Raw genomic sequence first — 24,067 nt, forward strand, 5'->3', positions numbered from 1 at the left:
TGTGCCTGGGCCACTGTTCGCAGAGGGAGAACGATTCTCTGCCAAATTCTGTCCTGGCAGGAAATTCAGACCAGACTGCTCTGCGTACCTAACAAATGGCTGAACATGCAAGAGATCCATGACCAGGGCGTCAACTCCAGAGAGCCGCAGGTACCAAAAATTCGGTGCGGTCTCATTCACTGCTTAGCTTAGGTGAAAGGACCTGAGGAGTCTTCTACTTACAGGTGAAACTGGAGCAACCTCTTCTATTGCTGTCTGTCAAGAACTGACAAGAAACAATTTAAAGAAACAAAGTGCTAAAAGGAAAACAATTTTGCTCAGTTTATTGATGCAATTTCTAAGAAGCCAGAGCAGCAGAACTTATATATGCAGTTGAAAAATAACATCCTTGGTATTGTATTAAGTTTCCATTAAAGATCATTGGATGTCTTGCAAATAGGTGATCTCATAAAGATATAAATTGTCAGAGACATATGTATGGCCCTTTGTGAAATGTTCCATCCAGTCAGTTTTAGCTTAAGCAGAAGCAAACTCTCAAACAAAATGCATAAATACTTTCCTGTCACATTTAAAAGAGATGTACATTTAAGTCTGGCATTGATATTTATTTGGAAACCTAAGTATCACGCAATATTGAAATGGTGATTTTAGATGCCTAGAATTTTGATTTCTCCAGTTCTTTTAGTACATTAATCTCAGGGACTGTGTTTGGGCCCAATTACAGAGAAGAGTCTCCTGCTATATAGATCCATTAACAGCATTAAGGTCCCAGGGCTTCTACACATAAAACCTGGACGTACAGTCAGTTTTTCTGGTTTCAGTCAGGCTACACCTTTGAACACCACACCAGGGCTCACTCCTCATGCCACAAGTGGAAAAACAAACAAATCCCCCCATTCCCCCCAAACTCCAAGCTCAGCATGTTTTGAAAGTGAAGGTTTTACTGTTCCCCCATCTCACTCCTCAGAGAGGAAAAAAATGCACTATTAGTACAAAATAGAGTTTTAGCAGCTTTCATGGAAGAAAATAAAGAACACACACGAGGTAAAACCAAAAACATATTCTAGTTTCTGATTTGTGTAATGCTCTGATATTGCAGTAACTTCATAAGAATTAACAAAAAGGCAGTGCTTATAGCAATTTTGGAATTTACGTAAATGCTTAATTGAAATGAGCACAAACCGGGCAGTAGTTCAGAGGTCATGTAAAAGGACATCTGCACACTGCTGCATGAGAACAGGGCAGGCAGTAACCTGAGGGAACACACCTCATATCAACGTCCAGATGTAATGGTAAAGGCCAACTACGAAAGAAAGAAATTTCAGCTCCAAAAATCATATAGATAATTGGGTATTCACAGATAATTTTCCCATTCAAGCACTCCTCCTGTTGTTAGGGAGAAGCAGAAGTGAAATTTTCTGCCTGTCACAGCAGTAACCCTTTTTCCCCGCTTCCTCTCTGACTCTCAGCCACCCCAGCTGTGGAGCCACAGACGGGCCACCAGCTGTCTGATGGAGAGACGAGGACCCCAGCCCTGCTGCCAGCCCTGCCTGCCCCAGCAGGCTGCCACCGTGTCCCCTCTGTGCCCACTGGGCCACGGTCACCTTCGCACCACGCCAGGGTGTGCCCGAGGCCCGCGGTGCCCGACCTCACCTCACCCCTTCCTGGCACTGGGTCCTGCATGAGGGAGGACCAAGGGCAATGCAAACGCAGCGGCTAACTGGCTGATTAATGCCTGCTACAGCCGGCTGGGCTGGCAGGAGCTCAGGGGTCCCCGTACACCCTGCTCCCAGCAGGTCCCCACTGCGGGTGCTCAGGGACAGGTCCGGGGGCTGAAGCATCGCCAAGGATGGAGACCCCACAGGCACCCTGCTCCACCCCCCCCCGCAGTGCATGGGCTTTTCCTCAGGTGCAGAGGGAACCTCGCATGCCCCGTTTGCTGCCTGAGAAGGGATTAGGGAATCCTGATCAGAAAACAAACAAAAAAACCCAAACAAGCCATCCTTCAGAAAGGAAAACTTTCACTTGCTTTGAGTAAGAGAAGGACAACCCACGGTGCTCTCAGCCAGACAGCTATGAAGAAACACTTCTGTCGGTCTCCATACAACGTTAATGTAAGCACCATCAGGAATTCTATCTTCATAAGGCTTTTAAGAAGTCATAAAAAATTAGGCTAAAGGAAAGAAAATGAAAAAGCTGACTATCTCACACACAAAGTCACACTACTTGGTCCTTATCCGATTCATAGCGCTTCAGGAGGTGCTGAGGAGCAGGCCAACGAGGCAGGTCAAGCAACCCCTCACCCTTCCTGCCAGGCACCAAGGGGAAAATCACCTTCTCCAGCACAGGCCCACCACTACTTTGGGGACTGCCCCCCGCAAAAGGATCACCCCACCAACTGCTCTGCAGATACAGAGCATTGCGTAATTCAGGCCTGCTTGTCCAGGAACGTTTGTGGCTCAGGAACTCGTGAGAACTGAAACAAAACAAGTATCCTTAACACAATTTGGTAGAGCTCAGTTGAAATACCACAGTTGTACACTTTTTTTTCTGTTTTTAAAGACATCATTTCAATTTACTGAAACAGGACAAAACACTAATCAGGAAAGCAGGAACATTCTGTACAGAAACACATCATTGGAATATTCCATTTTTTAAACATGCTCCCCAAATCAGGCAGTGATGCAAGAAGAGCAGCTGGAAATGCCGCTGATGTTGCAACAGTCCTTCAAACAAGCGTGAGCAGTGATGAACACACAGATCATCTTGGGGACACAGGGAAGGGGTTGAGCTGCCTGCTTAGCACTACTGCACAGCATGTCCCCTGGGACACGCTGCAGGAACACCACACTGTGCATCCCACCAGGGCTTTGATCACAAAGTGAAAAGTTCACATACATTTTTTTATTCCAGAACCTTTAAAGGAGCTGCAGGAATTCCATAAACCCCAGCTAAAATCAGATGTGGTCGGTGCAGCACCTGCTCCATTGTCCTAGCATGCAGAACAGCCTGGCCATAAGGAGATGTACAACGAAGCACCTTAAGCCCATGCTCACACGTGCTTTGGCCTTTGTAACGGGCAGCAGAGCTGCCCAAGAGGCATGTGCTCACTGCGACCCCCACAAGAGAGGTTACTTGTTGAGGAGAAAAGCAAAAGAAGGTTTTCACCTTCTGTGTCAAGACATGTGACCATCACCATGTGCCAGCCACAGCCTCCGTTTGTAGCTTTACCTTTCACTGAAAAGCCCGACCTCCTCCCTCCTACAGCCCACGCACACCAGCCTGACATCCCCAGCACACTCCTCCAGTCTCCCAGCTCCTCCTGGCACCCCCAAGTGGGGTGGGACGGGGCATGCCGCAGCTGGTTTGGGACCCAGCGGATGTCAGCAGCCCCAGGCAGACCAGAGCCTGGCCAGGCAGGCTTGGCAGGCAGCTGCCAAGCTCACACTACCACTGCTCCCACCGTGCTGGAGGAAGGAGGATGGCTTTGATCCACCTACAAACCCACCAACTTCACTGCTTACCTCTGGTTTTACAGGATCTCGGTCTTGCCACAAGAAGTGGCTGAAATTGGCCAAAAGATTCACACATCTTTGGGAGGAAAAGCAGGTGGGCAGCACACTGCGGTGGGCTGAGAGGGCAGGAGACAGCCTGTCCTTCCCCGGCCACCCCATGCTCCAGAGGGCAAGGACCTCCAGCCAGGCTGCTGCCAGGAGTGCCCCTCTGCCTTGCTGCCTGCAAAGGAGGCAAGCAGCCCACCACCCCTCCTGCCTGCCCTTGGCACCCTCCCAAAGCTGCCAGGCCAAGGGTGCCCTGTGGGCATCACTGCCCCGGCCCACATCCTGCACCCGGCCGCCCGGGGCCCAGCCCAGCCATCCCACATGCTGGGGTGGCTCCAGCCATACCCAACCACGGGAGCACGCACAGCTATGGCAGGGACTGAAATCCCATGCAACGCTTTCCGAGCTCCTACACTGTAAACAAGTGACCCGTACACCTAAAGGGAGCCCCTCTCCTGGCACAGACATGGCATGCGCCCAAATGGCACTCCTGAAACTGCATGGCAGCGACCATGGGCTCCTCACTCCTTGCCACAGCCACACGGCTCCTGTCCCCTTTGCCCACACCAGGACAGGCTTGGCCTTTCAGTGGCTGTATCCTGAAAGACAGACTATTTTTAGAGCCATTAATAAGGGAAAGGAAAACAGATCACATTCACCAGGGAACACATCTGCTGCTCTCAGAGCTTGTTCTAGCCGCCACTGTCATTCTGTACTGAAAAAGCTCATTTTTCCTCCTCAGTAGAGGGGCTCTACTGCATCTCCCCTGTGCTACATGGCACAAAGCTGCATCAGGATGACTACATGCATGGCACATGCTGAAGCTGCTACCCTCAGCATGCGCACCACACACCAGTAAGTTACTGCAAAATCACGCAGCAAAGTCACCTTGTCCAGTTTTGGACAAGTGTACTCTGAAACCTGTTTTTGAAACGGTCCTGTTCCCTACCTTCCACAAGAAGGACTAATTCAAGCTACAGCAAACATACCGAGAAGTACAAAAAAGCAAAGGAGGTGGTTACGAGCTAGCGGGGGGGGGGGGGGGGGGGGGCGGGGAGGGTCTTTTATGTTGGTGCAAATTGTCTGGGTTTTTCATTTAGCCTTCTTCACCATTATCACCATTAAGTTCAAAGTAGAAGCCAACTCTCACGTGGGTGAGTTTCCACAGGAAATCCTGCCCTTCGTTCACTCTTATCCCTAAAGAGAACTGTTTCCTTTTGCTTGAAAAGCAACCGCCTTGAGTCGTATGCCACAGTGAATACTTTTTTAACACTAAATATAGATTCTCAAGGAAGGAAACATCAGGCAGACAACAAAAGCGAGGAACGTTAGCATGCAGCATGCATTGTCAGATGGTACAGGCTCTCTGAAAACGCGCTTATGAGGAACACATGCTCTGTTAACACAAAAAAACCTGCAGACTAATGAACAGCAGAGATAAGAACTTTTCTCTTGAGTTTGATAAAAATCAAGCATTGCTTAAAATAAATGCTACCCCCCCCCAAGCAAAGACATGCACAGACCATAAATACACCCTATCACCACCCCAGCCCTACATAATAGTCTAACTGATCCTCTCACGATAATGGATATATAAATTTGTTACATTTTTTTTAAACACACAAACTTAACCTACCGCTGTAAGCTTGCACCTCTTTTTCGTCCCACACACAGCACAAGACATCAGCACAAAATAACTGGTGCCCCCGTCTCTGCAAATCTCCCCAGCCTGACAGTTCCTCAGCCAAACACATTTGCAGCTTTGCTTGTGAAAGCGAAACCTTGTTCATTACAAGCCATGCACAACCTAAGCAGCTTGCCTGACCAACTCCACAGGTGAACCCACAACATGGATGGTGCCATCTAATTCCAGTTCCATCTTCAAATGATCATATTGTCCCAGACCACAAAGGACAAACGAGCAGAAGTAGAAGCTAAGCTGGAAGCTGCTGCATCCATTTGGTTACTTCCCCTCAAACACCTGGCTGAGAAAAGGAGGCTGTCCTGGAGCTCGCCAATGTACCGGCTCTCATGGTCCAAGTGAGGCGCTGGCTCCCACTTCAGACACCATCATCACCACTGCCTTCCCCAAACTGCCCTTTCCCTAGTTGCAGAGATGTCCCCTCTCGCACAAACTCCTCCAAGCCCACCCCCCGCAGAGACACCCTCCGAGCTCCTTGGTCTCCGGTTGCATATTCTGAGACACCTCAACAACCAATGTAGAAGTGCATTTATTGTGTAAAAATAAATGTCTACCTAAACTCAAATTGAAGATCCAGTCCAGAAGTCTTTACTTTCACCCTAAGAAGTCCAATAGAAGTTATCCAAATACAACCCAAAGTCTCAAAATTAAGCTTAATTTGTTACCTGGTCCTGCTGTATACAGTTAAAATGAGACACTTTTACTCAGTAATAAACTGACAGGTCAGTGCGTGAAGCAATATTCCTCACACAAACCTCTTTCTATACAGTGGCACAGCCTCATCACAACTGCTCCCACCCCAAACTTGTCGGCTCTGATGCTATATTACAAATGCCACACTCTCCTCTTTCTGTCTTTATGGACAGTTATTTTATTTTTCCTTCTTTAATACTAGGTGTTGATATGTATTTATCAAATTTCCATTTGCCTCTCAATCAAACTCTTAAAAAACCTGTTAGATCAAGTTGGAGTTTAGCAGGACAGAGTACATTTCATAAAGATCCCTTTTTCCCTCAGCACCACTATGGACACAACAGTTAAGACTTAACGGCCACCACCAGGGGGAAGTACCAAAGCTTTCATTACCCTCAGGAGAACACAGTCTCAGCACCACCTGAATAGAGATTTAATATGTCAACCGGATTTTCAAAGAAAATTATCAAGCTATGTATTCGCAGGTGTGAACAGATTAATCAATTAATTTATTTTCAAACAGTTGTGACCAGTGGGTAGTGGTGTAAAAGGCATTTAACACCTACAGTGCTTGCAAAAAACCTCCTGCTACAAAGGGGCTACCAAAACACAAGCTGGCATTTCAAATAGAAAAACTGTCAAAACAAGCTTCTTCAGATCTACTGCACTTCCCATAGTGTTCCATCTTAATTCCCTGCACAATTTTCCATTACTTAGGCAAGAAGCTTTTTGTTTGAAACTGACCCAAAATAGCAATAGATTGTGAATAACATATTTTTTTTTACAGTCTTCATTATAAGTCCGCAAAACAAAAAATGGAAATGGACCTAAAGCATTCCTGTTTCTACAGCTGACCTCACATTCACGCTTTGCAGAATTAGGGCCCAAGTTACCTTTCTGCAGATTTTTACCAAATAACAGGGAAGGATCACATCAGTCAGCAAACAGTACAGAAATTAAACCACGTTTTTAAAATATACCCGCGGAAGTTAACTGACTACCTTCAAAGCAGTAATTTACCCAAGGAACTAAGGTTACTGCTGTTCAACCCACGCAACATGGTACTGGCAAACAGTTCACAGGCATTTACTAGGCATCAAGTACCATCTGTGTTGTTAGCTCCTACAACTGCATCGATTGTCTCAACAAGCAGGAGTTTTTCCTTTGTGATTTATGCTTTTTTTAAAGAAAACTCCAAAGGCCAGGTGAGTATCTCAGTCATTCCTATGAAAAAAGTAATTTCTCACTGGTGGATACAGAAAGAAATTCGAAAACATGACACAAGTGTAACCTTAAAAGGTAACGACCAGGAAGCATGTGAATAAGCCCCCAAACCTCCTGATTTTCACCATTGCAGCAGCTACAGCACTGGCAGCAGCCAACCGGGCTGCGGTTGGCAACTCCCCCTCAATGCTGCACCGCTCCTCCTGCTGCCCAGGCAACTGGCCCTTGCCAGTCCACGACAAGGACAGAAACACCTCAAACTCCAGCCCCAGGCACAAGAAGAAAACTATTTTCACAGTGTAAGCAGCGATTTGACATGCTGCACAACGAGCTCTTAGGTGCTCAGGGATATTACTTCTGCAAAGTTATTTTCCAAAGTGTCTTGTAGAAGTGAAAAGCAATTCATTTACCGTGCTTTATAAAAACATTTTTGACATACACTTTAATATTAAGTAGCACTAATTTCACACAAATGAAATCATAAAGGGTGAAGTAGGACAGTAAGCTGGATAAGGAATTAATTACATAAACAATGGCAGAACTGTAAAGCAGCACAGTGGCTGCCACAACGAAGACCTTAACTACAAAAGCAGGTGGTGAGCAAGTTTTGCTACCCAATTTACTGCCCCAGGCAACTTTCCTTCAAGGTTTCTGTGATCTGCTTCCCATCTGATTGCACTCTGCCATCCACCTTTATTTTGACTCAGTTTCTCATGTGTATTTCCCAGGTAAACACTTGGCAGCTTCACCTCCCGTTTTCATCTTCCATCAGAGGTTTCACCCAGCAACACACTGTCTCAGCTTACCGGTTTCATGTGAAATCCTAAATTACAGCTAGAAGGAGCGCCAGCCCTGGACCAGTACCCTAGCATGCCGGGCACTATAGGGACACCTGAGAAAAAAAAACACCATAGCCTATGCGCCAACCAATTATATTTATTTATATATATATAAAACATATATGTATTAATATATTAAATATTTATGTATACATAATTGTTTAAAATCTAAGATTACAGGGAGACCAGCCAGCTAAACAATATCCTTCCATGCTGAGTTTTTTAGCATGCAAGGTGTTCAACTCCTGTCAAATTTTTACAGTACCTCCTTGAAAGTTTTTAAGAAAGTATTATATATTTTTACAAGGAGGTTTCCCAAGCATAAGAGGCATCCCAGGACACAGCAAAACCACATCTCCTGGCAAATCCAGTGAGTTAGAAATCAAGACAGGAGACTGGCCAAAAAACCCCAACAAAAAAACCAAAAACCAACCAGGAACCAACATGCCACTATTTGGCAAAAAAATGTCTTAGGAAGGCTGGAGAAAGCAGGAGGATTTTAGGTTAAGTCAGGCAGCTTATTCTTAAAATAAGAGAATATAAAATAAATGAAGTAGCAACACAAGGGGTGAAATTATGCATGACAGCCTAGGAAAATTACATCCACAAGTGCAGTCTGAACAGATGCTATGGAAGACAAGTCTGCTTTCATCACAGGTAAGAAAAAGCAGTTTAAAGTCATCAGGGTGCAAAACAAAAACGTGAACAAGAATAAGGCTGGAGGAACGACCATTAGCCTAGACTGCATGCAAAATGTGAGCAAGATAATGACTGAGCCTGAACTTGAGGAGCCAGAAAAACAGTCTGCACAGATAAAACTACTCATGTGGGACTTTTAGAAAAGATTCACAAGCTCATGGGGAAGATGCTATTGGTAGAAAGCTTCCCAGATATAAAAAGAAAAATAAAAATGGCTAGGCTTAGCAATATACAAAGCCACAGATAACAGAAAAAGAAAAACCCACATGCAAAGGAACTAGAAGTCTTTTCCAAATCACAAAAGGCAGAACCTTTCTTTAGGTATTGCCACATCCACCTGCACAAGAACAGGTCCACAGCCCACCAACTACAAGTTTCAACACTGTAAGAAAGTCTGGTCCCAAATCCACAATTTCTTTCCTATTTTTGAGGAGAGCTGCAGCCTGCTAAGACCATTCCTGCCAGATCCAAATACTTGCCAGAATAAACAGTCTAAGCCCCTGTGCCTTCCGTATGAGCTGCACCCAGCCACAGCCGTGCCCGCCTCTGCAGTAGGAGTGCTTGCAGACCCACCTCCCAACATCCCCACTGTACTTGCCCAACAGTGTGACTGAACATGGGACCAGGATCCCCAAGGAGGCCGTGAGGTCTCCATCCTTGGAGGTGCCCAACCCCGTGGGCAGAGACCCCTGAGCTTCTGTCATCCCCGGTTCTCTTGGGCTCTGTGACCTGTGTTCATACTCTTACAGTTGTTTTTTTTTCTACCCCCATCCCCCAAAAAACTGGCCTGCAGGTTGTTCTAAGTTGTGGGTGCCCCATCCCTGGCAGTGCTCAAGGCCAGGCTGGATGGGGCTGGGAGCAGCCTGGGCTGGGGGGAGGGGGCCCTGCACAGGGCAGGGGGTTGAACTAGGTGATCTACAAGGTCCCTTCGAACCCAAACCATTCTGTGATTCTATGAAAGCAACTCAACAGGGACCTCAAAACAACTGTATGTATTTAGCTGACAGCTGACTGCGCACAGAGTGCTAAGCTCTAAGTTTCAGGTTATGTTTCCCCCTTGCTGAACTCTAATGCTCCCCAAAGCTATGCCAAGCTCCTTCCAGCCCTGTTACTGCCATTTCTGCCAAGGGACACACACTGCTACTAATGGGGCAGCCCCTTTGCTGCTGGGGACTGCCTGACAGCCACGCCCCCCAGCACCCGTGTTAAAATCACTATTTTGGAAATAGGAGAGTTTCAAAAGGATGTGCTACAGGTAACTGTGCCTTGTCTTCTGCCCTACTGTACCCTCTGCTTGAATTTCAGCACTGCTCCAGAAAGATGCTAAAGTTAATTAATGCACTGCCAAACTCATACAGCACCTTCTTTTACCACAGGTTCACCCCATGGGCTCTTTACCACTGGGACACAGGGTGGGTGGCTACATGGTTATGTGCTGAATGCAAGGGTCGGTCTTTTAAGTAAATGACACAAGGAGAGATTTCAACTTTCAGCAACTTTAAACAGTGACTGCTGGATCTCACTTTTTTAAATATTCAATAGCACAGAAACAAGAAACTGGTGAAAGTTAGCTCAAGACTATATCTGGGGTAAGAACATTCCTGGGAGTCAGAAAGAAAATGTGAAGAACTATTTCCTGCGTCTATTTTTCTTTTTTAAATACACAGCTGAGAAACAGTTTTATCTCTCAATGACTTCATTTGCTCTTAAATGCTGAAGTCAGTTTATGAGGCCAGTGAGGTATTTTGCAATGATGGGAAATTTACTTAACAACTGTGGAAAACCCCTCAACCTAAGAAGAAAGCTACTCTCTGCTCATGTGGCATTGAAATACCCACCAGAGCACAGCAGATGTGACACCTGCTCTCGGGATGGATATACAGAGGAGCCACCCACCAAGGCACAGGCTGGGCCAGGCTTCCCCAGCATGGGAGTGGGCAGCGCAGCCCCCCTCCCTGCCGTCACGCAGGCAAGAGGGGCACCAGCCTGCTCCCGAGCCGAGCCGTGCTCACGCTGCACCAACAGCCACAGCGTGCAAGCGAGTTCTGGCAAGCTTGCAGAGCAAACTCCTGACCTTGTACCACCCCAGCTGCCCTGGTAGGAGGGCTGAACCCTTCCCTCTAGACTACCTTCCCCCGGCTTCCAAAACACAGGCAAAAACTACGCAGTGATTACCCGCTCAATTTCCTGATCCTCACTCTAAAAATCAGCAGCTGAAGAACATGGACTACTTTTGTTCATAAATTAAAAAAAGTTGAGCCAAACAAAACCTCTTTTTTTTTTTGGTTGTGGGGGGTTTTTGTTGTTGTTTTTTGAGTTGGTTTGGGGGGGGGTTTGGTTGGTTTTGTTTTTTTTGTTGTTGTTAAGAGAGAGAAGCGAGGTTGGGTTTTTTACTGCTCAACTCATTAAATAGCACCTTGATTTCTACACTCATCTTAAGAATTATTCACAAGACACAGCCAGGAATAGAGACTTTCTATTTAGAAGTTACATCTCCAGAATGTTTTTCCTTACTGTAACACATTTCTCACTCAAATAAGAGACAAGACTACATCAAGAGAACTGACATCACATATATTTTCTCAGAATTACTGAACTCTTCCTGACCTACTGTACATACACAGTTTGGCATACTAGACTAGAATAAACACATGCTCGACAATTAAACAAAATGCAAGCAAAGTACTGCAAGAACGCATACTCTGGGTCCTGCTTATCTTTCATGTTTTTAAGAACATCACTCCATTTTGTAATGAAACATTCACCATCAACTGAATTCTGCTGCAGAAATGACCTAGACTTTTTTTTTTTTTAGGGGTGGGAAGGGGCTGGGGAAGATATCTTCAGTTTAAAAACTTACTTTCCATCTCAAGAAACCTCCTACAAGCAAGGGTGCTACCATGGCAGGGATGGACCCTGGGAGACCTCGGCACTGGCCAGCAGCTCTCACACTCCCCCACCCCAGGAGTCTGAAGCCGGCATGCAAGCACTGCTACTGCTAAGGTGTAAGGCAACCCCAGCATATGTATAATAAAGTAACAAAAACAAACACAAAAGCCTGTTTCCATGAACACTTTATAGACACATTTCATGAAGCAGTAGGCTTGATTCAACACCAAAACCCAAGCAAGCAATATCATGAGGGATCAGTGGAAATCTCCTGACGGCCAGCCAGCAATAATACTATTACAACCAGAATTTATTTTGTGTTTGTGGCTCCAGAAATTCAAAGCCACTATGGAAAATTTTGTATATTTAAACCTAACTATTAAGAGATATCCTGTTTGCAGTGAGGTAACACCTCTATTTTTCTCTGTCACAAGGAAGTGCACTTAACCTAGTATCAACATTTCTGAACGGCGCTGGAATGGCTCTTTTCCTGTTTAGGAAAATGGGCTTCAGGCTCAAGCTAGACCCTGACAAAAAAATAAAGATTATTTTTATTGACTTTTTCCTCTCTGAGATTTTTTTCATATTTTGAAACATTCCAAATGCATAATAGGTCACACTGGGAAAAACCATCTCGAGTTTTCTCTGACTGCTCGAGTGAGAAGAAACTGAAATCACCTCACTAGGTACCACAGCTTGAGGATGCACTTGACGAGAATGCTGCAAACATGAGGACATACTTAAAACGACAGTTTTAAGTGTTTTTTAAATGTTACTTTTGGAGAGCTCTGGAAACATATTTATGCTGCAATATGTGAATTGCTGTAAGGAAAAGTAAAGCTGCCCTTATGTTCAGGATTGAGAATTAAGACCGTCACCACAGTCGCTATTCCCTTGGCACAGGCTGTGCCAGCAAATTGCCCCACAGCCCTTGGGCATCAGCGGCTGCCTCCTGACAGCTCACCTGAGGAGAGCGCCCACAGCAGCTGCGAGGGAGGGAAACAGAGGCTGGTCCTCAAGAAACACCATCCTCGAGCAGCACCATGTGGGGCCACGGCCACCCAACAGCGCTGCTGGGGCAGGGGATTCGCTCCTGGGACTCAGTTCCTAGATAATTAAGGACAATTTTTTTTTTTCCTAGAGGGAAAACATTCCTGCAAATTAGCATGAGCAAGTCAAAATTACACAGCCATTACAGAAGAACAGCTAGAAGGCAGACATGTAAAACAAAAACTATACTACAAAATTAAGTGTTTTATACTTATCCTGCTGAATCTCTCACAACAGTTGTAGACTCTGAGACAATTTTTACATCAACCCCACTAGAATAAAGCAGGTTTGAACTGACTTTATTCACCAATCTCTCTCTCTCTCTCTCTCGTTTCCCCCACAAAAAACCAAACCAAAACACAAAAAAAACCACAGCTCCAAAAAAATGCCACAGGTTGTAGCAGCAAAAACCTTGTGATTCCAGTTTTTAATTTCACAGAGTAGTTACACCAACTGGAGTACGGCACTAACATCAAAACAGTGGATGTCCCAACTGAAACTCCATGCAATCTTAGGTGAAAGCGTCCACCAAGGCCTCCACCCTCAGATGGGAAGGTGTCCCCTTGCACACCCACAGCTTTGGGAACACAGAGCTTCTCCGAGGGGACATCTTTCCTCCATGAAGGAAACTTGCCCTTGCTCATCCCAAAAGCCAGCCAGAAGAGCACCATCTTTTGGGGTGACCCCATCCTCAGCAGACAGTCAAAAGCAAAAAACAGAAACCAGTGGAAGAGAAGACGCCACACCACCACTGAAGAGTGCTAGGATGGTATTTTCGGATAAGAGAAATCCTAACCAGCCTGCCTAGGAAAAATTAAACACTGAGACTACATAAACCCACCCTCACCAGAACAGGGCATTCAACAGACAGGCCACTTCCCTACACCCACAAGCAATACCATATCCTTCCCTGACATAGCCCAAGCAGGGAAAGCAACGCAGCCAATACAGGCGTTGGGACACTCGGACCATCAGGCTGGACCTCCGTCCCCAGCTCATCCACATGCTCATTTGTGCCTGGACTGGGATCTGGCACAAACTGAGTAGCACCCATAGCACAGAGGTCAGGAACGATACACCTAGCTGGATTCAGGTGAGAGAGAGCTGCGACACAAGCCAGTACACACCACTGGACTAAGACATCGCATCTTACTTCCAGGCACACAATACGGATGGTATAGACATGGGAAAACACTATTCCCCCACCTTTCCTCCTTCAAAAGCTTCCCTAGAGGTAAGCATGGTGCTAGTCTGCTAGCTTGCAGCAAAAGACACAGTAGAGAAATGTTTTGTTTTCAGACTGCCCAAGGCCATGGCCTGACGGTCTGCTTCCAAGGTCGTACAGGTAGAGTCCCTCACATCAGCTTCAGCAAACATGGCAGACTGCTGCATCTGTTTGACTGCCCTTGAAACTGGCATCCCCCAAAGTGTTATTTATTAAATAACACTTAGAAGATGCACACTATTTCTTGCAATATCAGATTTCACTCACTGAGAAAAGTGGCAATATCACACTCTCAATACTGATATTTTTTCCACTGTGCAATACACTTCTGAGCTGAAAGACTGTTCTCCACCTTATACTACCTTGCAATGCACCAATACAATATGCAGTTCATTCCAGAGGAAAAAAGCTATGCCAGCTGTCAAATCCTACAGCAAGTAATTCACAATCATATTAGTTTACACAATGACCAAAATCTGTTTCCATCCTTGAAACACATCTCAGTTTTCAGAGCAAAGCTCCACACTAGAAACTTGGTCTCTCACCAATTCAAGCCCTTCTGAAAGAGAAGTTTTGTAAACACACCCACAGCAAAAAAACCCTAGCCCTTGGCAGCCGGAGCGCAGGGCGGCAGGGCAGAGCAGATCATGGCTGTGCTTGCCATCCTCCCAAAAAGCCATGGGCTGCTTATGCGCAGAAGTGGAAAGGGGAGTTGCGCAGTCTTGCACAGCTTTCTGGAGACAAAGAGAAGCTTTAATATATGACGTGAATGCTAACCCAAACTTCAGATCCTAAGGAGAAATGTAATTCCACCACCCCCAGAAAAAAAAATAAATTAGTCCTATATTTGACTGCCAGAATATATTATTTTTTTTTACCTGTAAAGCTAAATATAAGTGAAGGCACTACACTTGGCATTTTAAAAACCAACTGAGTGAAAATTTTTTTCCATTCTGTTCTCACAACCTTCTTGCATGTCTTTTGCTCCCCTCTTCAGTTTTCACACAAAGTATTTTCCATAGTTACACAAGATTTACTCTTAAATACAGTTAGGGGTTAACAGAACTAACTTGAATCAATTATTTATAAACAAATTCTTCATTAGTATCTGGCATATACAGGCTACCATATACCTGTTTTCATATCTCCATTTGAAACTAGAAAGGCTTGGTATACTGGGATTAGCTACCTCCACCCTAGTAGGCTGTCTGACTTCAGAGGTCACCACATTCACATCACAACAGACGTCTCAAGCTTTCTCCCAGATTCCACAGCAAAACATCAGTTTTCTTATGTTGCCTTTTCTAGTGTTAAGGAGATCAATATTCCACCTACTCAGCCAGTTCAGGTGTCCTCACATGACAAATACATCGTGAAGATGCTGGCACTAGGGCTCAGTATGAGCTTGTCTGCTTTTTCACTTATTTGGAGAGCAGACAGTTTGAAGTGACAGAGCACAGTTTAATAAATCCGAAATAGATCTACTCTTGTTTTCAACTGTAACTTGCCTGTCAGAGACTCCTTAGAAGGCCTCCTCAAAAGACACCTCAAATTTCTGAACCATATTAAAACTCCAGAATTTTCCTCCCATCCCCCAATTTCCAGTCTTTAATTAATAGGATACTAGCTATAACGATAATTTCAGATTAAATACCAATGAAAGTGCAAAAGATAGTAAATTATGAAGTTGTGATCACTCCTGAGGGCTTAAGAGGGTTCTGGAAGGTACAGCTCTCCTTGGTTTTGAGTCTCCTCCTACGACAGATGCATTAAGTTGCAGTATGCTACTTCAGATTCGACAGCAGCAGCCCCGGACTAGCAATTAGGGCATGATGACAAAGAAATCTCACCAGGCTAGGGAAAATGAAGGTATCGTTGCAGAGAAATTAATTTCCCTTTAGAGAAGTAACTTGGTTATTTCTAGCCTCCTTTATTAAAGCAGCCTGCAAGTAGTCTTTCAGGATCCACCTTGCATCTTCACCACCTGGGTAGCTTTGTTGTGCTCTTGAGAATTGTACAGCAGCCTGGACATGCCAGGCGTGACCCATTCTGCACATCAGACAGCACAGACCACAGCAGTGTTCCATCTGACCACAGGGTCTGTGTCAAAGAAGAGAGTTTATTTTAAGGGGTCCCATTTTAACCAAAACAGCAGAGCTCTGGCTAGTGTCCTTAGACATAGGCTTCATGTGCAGTTTTACAGTCAGAAAATAATTCACCATGACAACAAAAGATTCAAAGCAAAATCCCAGTCCAGGTTCCCTGACCATCCAGATTGGGCTTCTCATCAGCACAATCCCATGCAGATCAGATGACACTGACAAAAAGCAATTAATGAAGTGGCCTACCTAGATCACACATGCTCAATACCATGTTCTATAGTACAGCTATGGTTTTTAAGCAATATATTTACAGCCTGATGAGAGGAGTGAATACAAGCAGATTCCAGATGCAAAGCACGTACATAAAATTAATCATGAATATTTAGCTAAAGACTGGTAGAAACAATCCTCAGGGGAGCAATTTGATCTAACCAAGCTGAATTCCAACTACAGACTGCAAATTCACTCATTTAAAAGGAACTGTATGGCTATACATATAGATACAGGGGGCGATGTACATACATATATATCTCTATATCCATCTCCTGTGAAGAACTGAAGTCCTGGAGGTGCAGTTTTGGCCCTGACAAAGTTTTGCATGACACTTATTGCTATAATGGCAAGATTAACTGCCGTGCTGCCAGAAGCTAATTATGCAGTGGGCAAGCACCATCATTGCACCATAGGTGGCATGGCTGTGGCTCTGGGTTTAGGCTGGGTGAAACCAGCTGGCAGCACTGGTGAGACAACACCACACAGTGTCTATGCAACACTCCCTGTCTAAATTTTTTAGCATTCTTTCATAGCCTTGAAAAGTTTACATGAAATAGCAGCGGAAGCAAATGTGTATTAAAACGAGCACTGCCAACTCTAAGATAAAGATTCCAAAGATCTTTAAATGGCAAGCAAGTTGATAGGGTCAAAAATCAATTAAATTCATTTTACTTCCAATTATCTATCATTTCAGGTTGAATTTTTATATGGTTAAAAGTATGAGCAGGAAGGCTCTAAGAGCATCATTCCAGATTTACAGAAGGAAAGATTTTTTTCAATTTTAATTAAATAAAAAAACCACAACAAACCAACCACACTTTGTGTTTTTATCAAGTTGAGTTTCCCAGTAAACTTGGATAATTAAGGATTACCTTTTTTTAATGCTTCATTCGCAGTTCTAACAATCAGGGACAAAATCATTTCACTTAGTAGCCTTAAAACCCAAAGTCAAGCTTACTCATGAAATACCCTCTAATTCCAGCAGAGGTGATACTGGAAGCAGTCCTACTCTTACAGAACAGAGGGATACTGTTAAACCTAGGAGACTGCTATTCAGAGCTCTTCTGCAGGGCTGTTACATACAACAACTATTAACAGAAAGGAGTAGTGGAGAAGAAAAGCATCATTGTTCCCGCATCAACCAAATCTTGCGTATACTGTGAATATGTTAGCAAATACTTAACAACACAAGCACCAAGCAGTCAGTCTCTGTGTCTTCTGCAGCTACAGAAACCTGTCAATATGTTTATACTTCACTTTCAGAAGGCTCTTGCATACAAAAATACATTCCTTCCTATAAATTTTTCATTGAAAAACAACAAAAAAAATCCTGGTTATTTCCACTTATTGTCAATAGGAGTGAATCTGCTGGGTTTTCTTGGAATAAAACTAAAAGGCAAGATACACTCCATCCTTAAAACAGGTATTTAGCTCACAAGATCAAACTAGAACTATCTGAACACCGGCGCTCAAAACCAACTGATTCTTTCCAAAACTACTTCTATGAAACAGTGTTACTTGCTAATACAGTATAAAAGTGCAAAGACATAGCATTTTTAACTGAGGACTTCATAATATCATCTAAATATGACTTAATGCATTAAATGCACATTGCCACCATAGGAAATAAAGCAAACACAGCAATTAATTATTTTTTTTTCTTCAAAATAATAAAAACATTGAGGACTCGGGCTCCAAGTCTATTCCGGTGCTTTTGAAGTGTTTTAGCTTGCATTTTACCCTTAGCATTATCCAATATACATAATTTTCCACACAGACACAAAGTATTTAAGATAGAACTTAACAGCATCCAAGGCTGAGCTAGAACAGATCCTGAACTTATCGGCCAGAGTTTGAACTGTTTTTCAAGCATTTGCTATTCCCAAGCAAACAACTTTGCCAGGCCGTAAATGAGCACAGTGGCAACAGCACGTGAACAGGAACAGCAAAGTTCCAGCACACTTCACCAAAGAAGACACAGATCCCCAAATCTGACTTTTGCTTTTCCTTGCAGATTAATCCCCAAACACTCCTCTCAGTTTAGATCTCATGAAATATTGAAGTTTTCAAAGAGTTCCATGAGTCACACTCATTCCAATTAACAGATCTCAGGCAGATGTCTTCCTTACTTGAGACAGTTCCTCTAGGTTTTCCACACTCTGGTTTACAACCTGGTCAGCCATAGCTGCCTCTTCAATACATCTTATTCAGATCAGGTGTGATTTGGAATCAAGCCTCCCAGCTGGCCCCACTCTACACATGTGGGCTTGCAAGCAGCTGTGGAGCCCGAGAGCTGCAGGGGAGCAGCCAAGTCATTTCTGCACATTTTCACGAGCTGTCATCTATTCTGCATCCCCTACAGAGCTTCATCTCTGCCTTGCTTGCAGAGATGGCCCAAGGTCACGGTCCACAATATGCCACCCATACAGCTTTTCAGCTGGGTGATGGGGATGAGAGACAGACTGGGGGTCATGAGCTAGGAGATCTGCCCCTGAAATTCCCCCCAGTTTGCCTAGTGCCTTCCTCCAGAGTAAGTCCCATTTCTATGATGATACTCAAAACCAAATTAGAAAAAGGTCCTCAACAATGCATTAATCAACATACATATGTATCTGAAGGAATTCTACAGGGAATACAGGAAAATATCTGCTTGGTCTTTCTGAACTGTGGGGACACTCCAAAGTTCTGCGTAAAATATTTTACAAGTAATACAAAATGCTTCTGGTATTATATTGGTTCCCACAAGACACAATGTATAATCAAATAAAACACAACCAACAATGGATATGGAAAATAACACAAGTTTAGCCTCAGAGCGTGCAAACTTTACAATAGTAGTTTTGTACTGCATATAACAGTTCACGAAAAGAAAGACCACCACCTCAAATGCATAATAAGTATTCCATGTTTTCAATTAATTTGCCTACACGCTAGTCAGATTACCACATGCACACCAAACCTTAGAACCATCCACATTTACCTCATTGCTGCTGACAGAAGGATTCCCGTGGAGATCTGAGGTTGCACCTCAAACACTGTGTTCAGCTCCGGGCCCCTCACTCCCAGACAGACCCTGAGGGGCCGGAGTGTGTCCAGAGACAGGCAATGGAGCTGGTGAGGGGTCTGGAGCACAAGGCTGATGAGGAGTGGCTGATGGAACTGGGAACGTTCAGCCTGGAGAGGAGGAGGCTCAGGGGGACCTTATCACTCTCTACAACTGCCTGACAGGGGCTGTAGGCAGGGGGGGTCGGTCTCTTCTCCCAGGTAAGAAGCGGCAGGACAAGAGGAAACGGCCTCAAGTTGCACCAGGGGAGGTTTAGTTTGGGTATTAGGAAAAATCTCTTCACTGAAAGAATGGTCAAGCACTGGAACAGGCTGCCCAGGGACATGGTGGAATCACCATTCCTGGAGGTGTTTAAAAGACATGTAGATGCAGTGCTTAGGGACATGGGTTAGTGCTGGGCTTGGCAGTGCTGGATTAACAGTTGGACTTGATGATCTTAAAGGTCTTTTCCAACCTAGATGATTTTATGACTCTACGATTCCTGCACTTGCCATGTTCAGCTATTTCAAGCAAACACCCCCAGCCATAAACACCATACAACAACTGAAAGCCATCATAAAAGATGGGGCTGGCAGACATCCTGTAGAATGGCCGTTGTTACAGTGAGCAGCACCTCAGCAGGCAGTTACAGAGACAAATGCCCACTTACCATCAGATGAAGCCGGACACCTCCTGGAGAAGGCCATCTCCTCACACACAATCCAGCCCTCTGTCACAGACTTCAGTGCTGGGCTGCCATCATGCATCCTAATTAGGAATGACTTATTTGCTTTCCGATGTGTTATTGCTATCTCCCCCACTCAGCTTTAGTAGAAGAGCAAAAAGAAGACAAACTTAACGGGTGACAGCTCTAGGGTTTATTACTGCGTTTAGAATCTGAGCTTAAGGTTTAAAATGTCTTTTCATCAGCTCTATTAGCAGCAGAGAACCATCTCTGTGACATCAAGACCCAGCATACAGTTTATGCCCACATGGTTTCTGATCCTGCTATACATAAACCTTGGCTCTCTAACAGCTAAAGACAGCAAGAAGCCTGACATCCTGAGCACAACTGCACTTGAAGAGAACTGCCCAAAGGAACTCCAGCTGCTCCAGTCCCAACATGAAGTTTCAGTTTCACTGTCTTGATTTCCCATCTTTGCATAGTGCCAGATTTAAAGTTTTATCTGACGTCCAGATTGCTAGCTCTTGAACACAATTTCTTTATTACAGCAGTATAAAATTAAACCCTAAGAGTTTCAGAGGTATCCTTTCTAAACTTATTTGCGGGTACCCAGCCTTAGCTTCTTAAGGTGTTGGACAAAGACTTTCTAGGTACTATTGAGAATTAATTCTAAAAACAATCCATCAGAATAACAAGAATAAGCCTTGAGTTAAGAGAGGGCCTTTCACCTTCTTGAAAACATCACAAAGTCTAAATATTTAAGTGTTAGTAAGACAACCAGAACATAGGCAGCTGAGAGATTACTTTAAACAAGGAGTACCCCATCCTTTAGTGACACTGTCAGGCCCAGGTACGGGTGCAGCCCCCCACCAGGTGACAGCCGATGGTGCCCAGGGCTGGAGGTCTGTGTGCTCCCCAGGATCCCTGATCACTTCCTGCACCTCCTTCTTAGGAAAACTGAAAAGAATGGCACCAAAATTTACCAGAACAAACATCCTCAGCAGTTTAGGACCCCATTTTACCTGGGGAACACGTATGCCAATCCCCTTCCCCAGCTCCCAGGCTAGCTCGTGGGGTACCTTTGCCCTTCACCCCGTTACCAAGACCAGGCGCTCAGCTTTCTGCAAAACAGCTGACAGTCTCTTTAACCCATAGAAAGCACTCACCTTCTCTGAATGCGCTGAGTGCTTGTGGCACCCCCCAGCATGGGAGAGGGCGTCCAGACCCAGAGCTTGGCAGCCAGGCTCCCTGGGGCTGCACACCCCCCCAGCACCTCTGGGAGGGACCAGCAAAGAGAACCGGCCTCGGCAGCCCTGCCACAGGCAGCGCCTCTCCAGGACATCCATTGCCAGAGATGGGCACCAAGGGCTCGGGCTCATCCCCGGCACCATCTGTGCCAACAGCAGCAACAACTCAAGAATCGCAGCACGGTGGGGGCTGGAAGGGCCCTCTGGAGCCCACCCCGTCCCACCCCCTGCTAGAGCAGGGTCCCCCAGAGCAGGCTGCACAGAGCCGCGTCCAGGCGGGTTGGGGTGTCTGCAGAGCAGGAGAACCCCACAGCCGCTCCGGGCAGCTGTGCCCGTGCTCACCCTCACAGCGCACAAGTTCTGCCCCACGCTCAGATGGAAGCCCCTGTGCTGCAGCCTGTGCCCGATGCCCCTTGTCCTGTCGCTGGGCACCGCCGAGAAGAGCCTGGACCCGTCCTCCTGGCACTCGCCCTTAAGATCTTTGTAGGCACTGGTGAGATGCCCTCTCCCTCTTCTCTTCTCCAGGCTGAAGAGGCCCAGCTACTTTGCCTCTCTGGGCTCGTGTGGAGGCATCCCCACAAGACACAGCTGCCTGGCAGGGATGGCACTGAAGCCAACGGGAGCACGAGCTGCGAAGGGCAGAGCCACCAGTGCTGCTGGAACACACCAGGCCCAGGAACATGAACAGAAGGTGTTTCTGTTGATGCATGGGAAGGGATGGCAGAATATCAGCAGGTTTGGAAACCAGCGTACTCAAACTGCAGGCAGGTAACTCCTGAAAGCTCCTGGAAAGATATGGGTGACACTGTTTTGGCCCCTCTACCTTCCCAGCTGCTGCAGATCAGTTAGTGAAGCTAAAAATACTTTACTTTCTAAAAATTACTTTTCCATATAAGGAAGAGCTGTTGTTACCAGAGAGATGTTACGACACAATCACCACAGAGAAGGAAGCTGGTCTACATAACTGTGACTGGATGGAGGGGGCCCCTGAAATAATCTTCTTATGAAGATGAGATTGTGGCTGTGGCCATGCTCACCTCCACAGCCAACACCGCTGCTGAAGCCGCTTGCAGCGGGAACAGTGACTGCCACCCGGGATTACCAACCTGGATGCTTGCCAACATGGGGAGGAGGGAGGAGATACCCCGCTGATGGCCAGTGGGTCTGCTCTTTGTCATTCCCACATCCACAGCCAGGTCCTTCCTCTTTTCTCCAGAAAGCAACGCCTGACACCAGCTTACCCTGATCAGGAAGACAGCTGCTAGAACAGCCTGCACAGAGCAGCCCCAGCCCCAGGTGAAGCCCTGGCCCAGACAGAAAGGCTGGCAGGACCCCCACAGCCACCCCTGCAGCTGGAGTGGCCACCCTGCCCAGCCCAGGAGGAACATGCCTCACGTACACACACCACTATATACACATTCCCTTAACAAGCTATCAGCAAATTTTTTTTTTTTAATTGGTACATATCAATATTCCCTCTTTTTCTGCAGCAAACACCCACTGAAGCTGTTGTTTTATATCAGAAAATATTCCATAAAGTATTATTGAGCGCTAATTCATTAACACACGATCTTACTTACAAACAATTAATCCTGATAGACACAACAACTATTCAGAATCCATTTCACTTCCTATCTTAAACACAGTAATTCTTAAAAGCCAGTAATACTGCAGGTATACAGCCCAGCCCTCCTGGCAATGCCAAAAGATTCACGACAAACATAACAGGCTGTGTTGTTCCTTGCGATACAGAGCTGACCCATTTTGAATTTTTCAGAGTTCAAGAACAAAATGTCATTGGTGTGTTTCAGAAAGACTTGTCCTATTTTAGTACGAGGCATTGAAAATTACAGTCCTATTACTCTATTGAGATATGAACAGCAGGAAAAATGTAAGAGAAAGGAAAGTGCAGTGTAAAAATGAGGACATCTAGAATAAGATCCCTAGAGAAACAGAGAAAAAAAGAAGAGAGGGGGAAAAAAAAAAAAAAACAACACTGCATAGAAGACTTAAAAAAAAATATCATAGAAGATTAATACATTCCCTGGGCAGCCTCACAGAAAGCTTGATATTCCAGCTATCAGTAAGAGATATCAAAACACTGCAACAGAAATAGGTAACAGAATGGTTTTGAAATAACAAACCATCAGATTTCCGAAGTACATCACCAGTATAAAAAGCAAATTAATCCAATGTCAAACCCCCTCTCCTCAAACCCATGACCTTCAGCAGCTTATGGCTGGATCTACAGAGCCAGATCCCTCTGCATTTCCTTGCAAGTCCACGTGAAAGAAAGACATCCTTCATCTGAGCTCTGAATTTTAAATAAAGAAGAATACTATCTCTGTTTACTGGACCTGTTTTTTAAAAGACTCACTGATTTCAAGAGACTTTTAACCAGTCAAGTTTTAAAGAGGTGATCAATAACAATAGCAGCAATCATTTTAATTAATTCTTCCAGCATAAAAAGCTTGGGATAAGTTTCCTCATCCAGAGAGCAAAGGGAAGGGGGAAAAAATACAATCAATCATAATGCGATGAATTCCTAAATTCCTAGTAAGTCTACAGATAATGTGGCTGGATTTTCTGTGTATGGGACAAAGAACAGGGAGCTTTTCCCCCTGCATTTAAAAATTCAGTGTTAGCAGATACTGAATACAGGGGGAAAATCAGACTGGCATTCCAAAGCTAGGTCACGTCCACTTGTATGGCCATCGAAGTATGACCCTCTGCATGGAAGAACAGCTAACATGCTTACACGGGGCACATTTTTAAGTATTATTTCTTTGCTTATTTTCCAAATGGTTTACATGCTACCCACAGCAACGGCAAACTG

The 24,067-nt window shown here is 45.1% G+C and overlaps 1 protein-coding gene across 3 annotated transcripts in view; it reads right to left on the reverse strand.

Annotated features, from left to right (window-relative positions):
• INPP5A (inositol polyphosphate-5-phosphatase A) overlaps window positions 1–24,067 on the reverse strand; it is a 257,116-nt gene that overhangs the window by 208,645 nt on the left and 24,404 nt on the right. Inside the window, exon 1 of one of the 3 annotated variants that reach the window (XM_080401932.1) lies at window positions 7,986–10,991. The exons of the other annotated variants lie outside the window; for them this stretch is intronic. Within the exon in view, the coding sequence (XP_080258058.1) occupies window positions 7,986–8,138 (153 nt within the window). The 5' untranslated portion in view covers window positions 8,139–10,991. Of the gene's footprint in view, window positions 1–7,985; window positions 10,992–24,067 lie in introns of those variants that run through there. 3 annotated transcript variants of the gene reach the window in all.

This window comes from Falco punctatus (genome assembly GCF_963210335.1).
Source record: "Falco punctatus genome assembly, chromosome: 9".
In the NCBI taxonomy this organism is placed as follows: Eukaryota; Metazoa; Chordata; class Aves; order Falconiformes; family Falconidae; genus Falco; species Falco punctatus.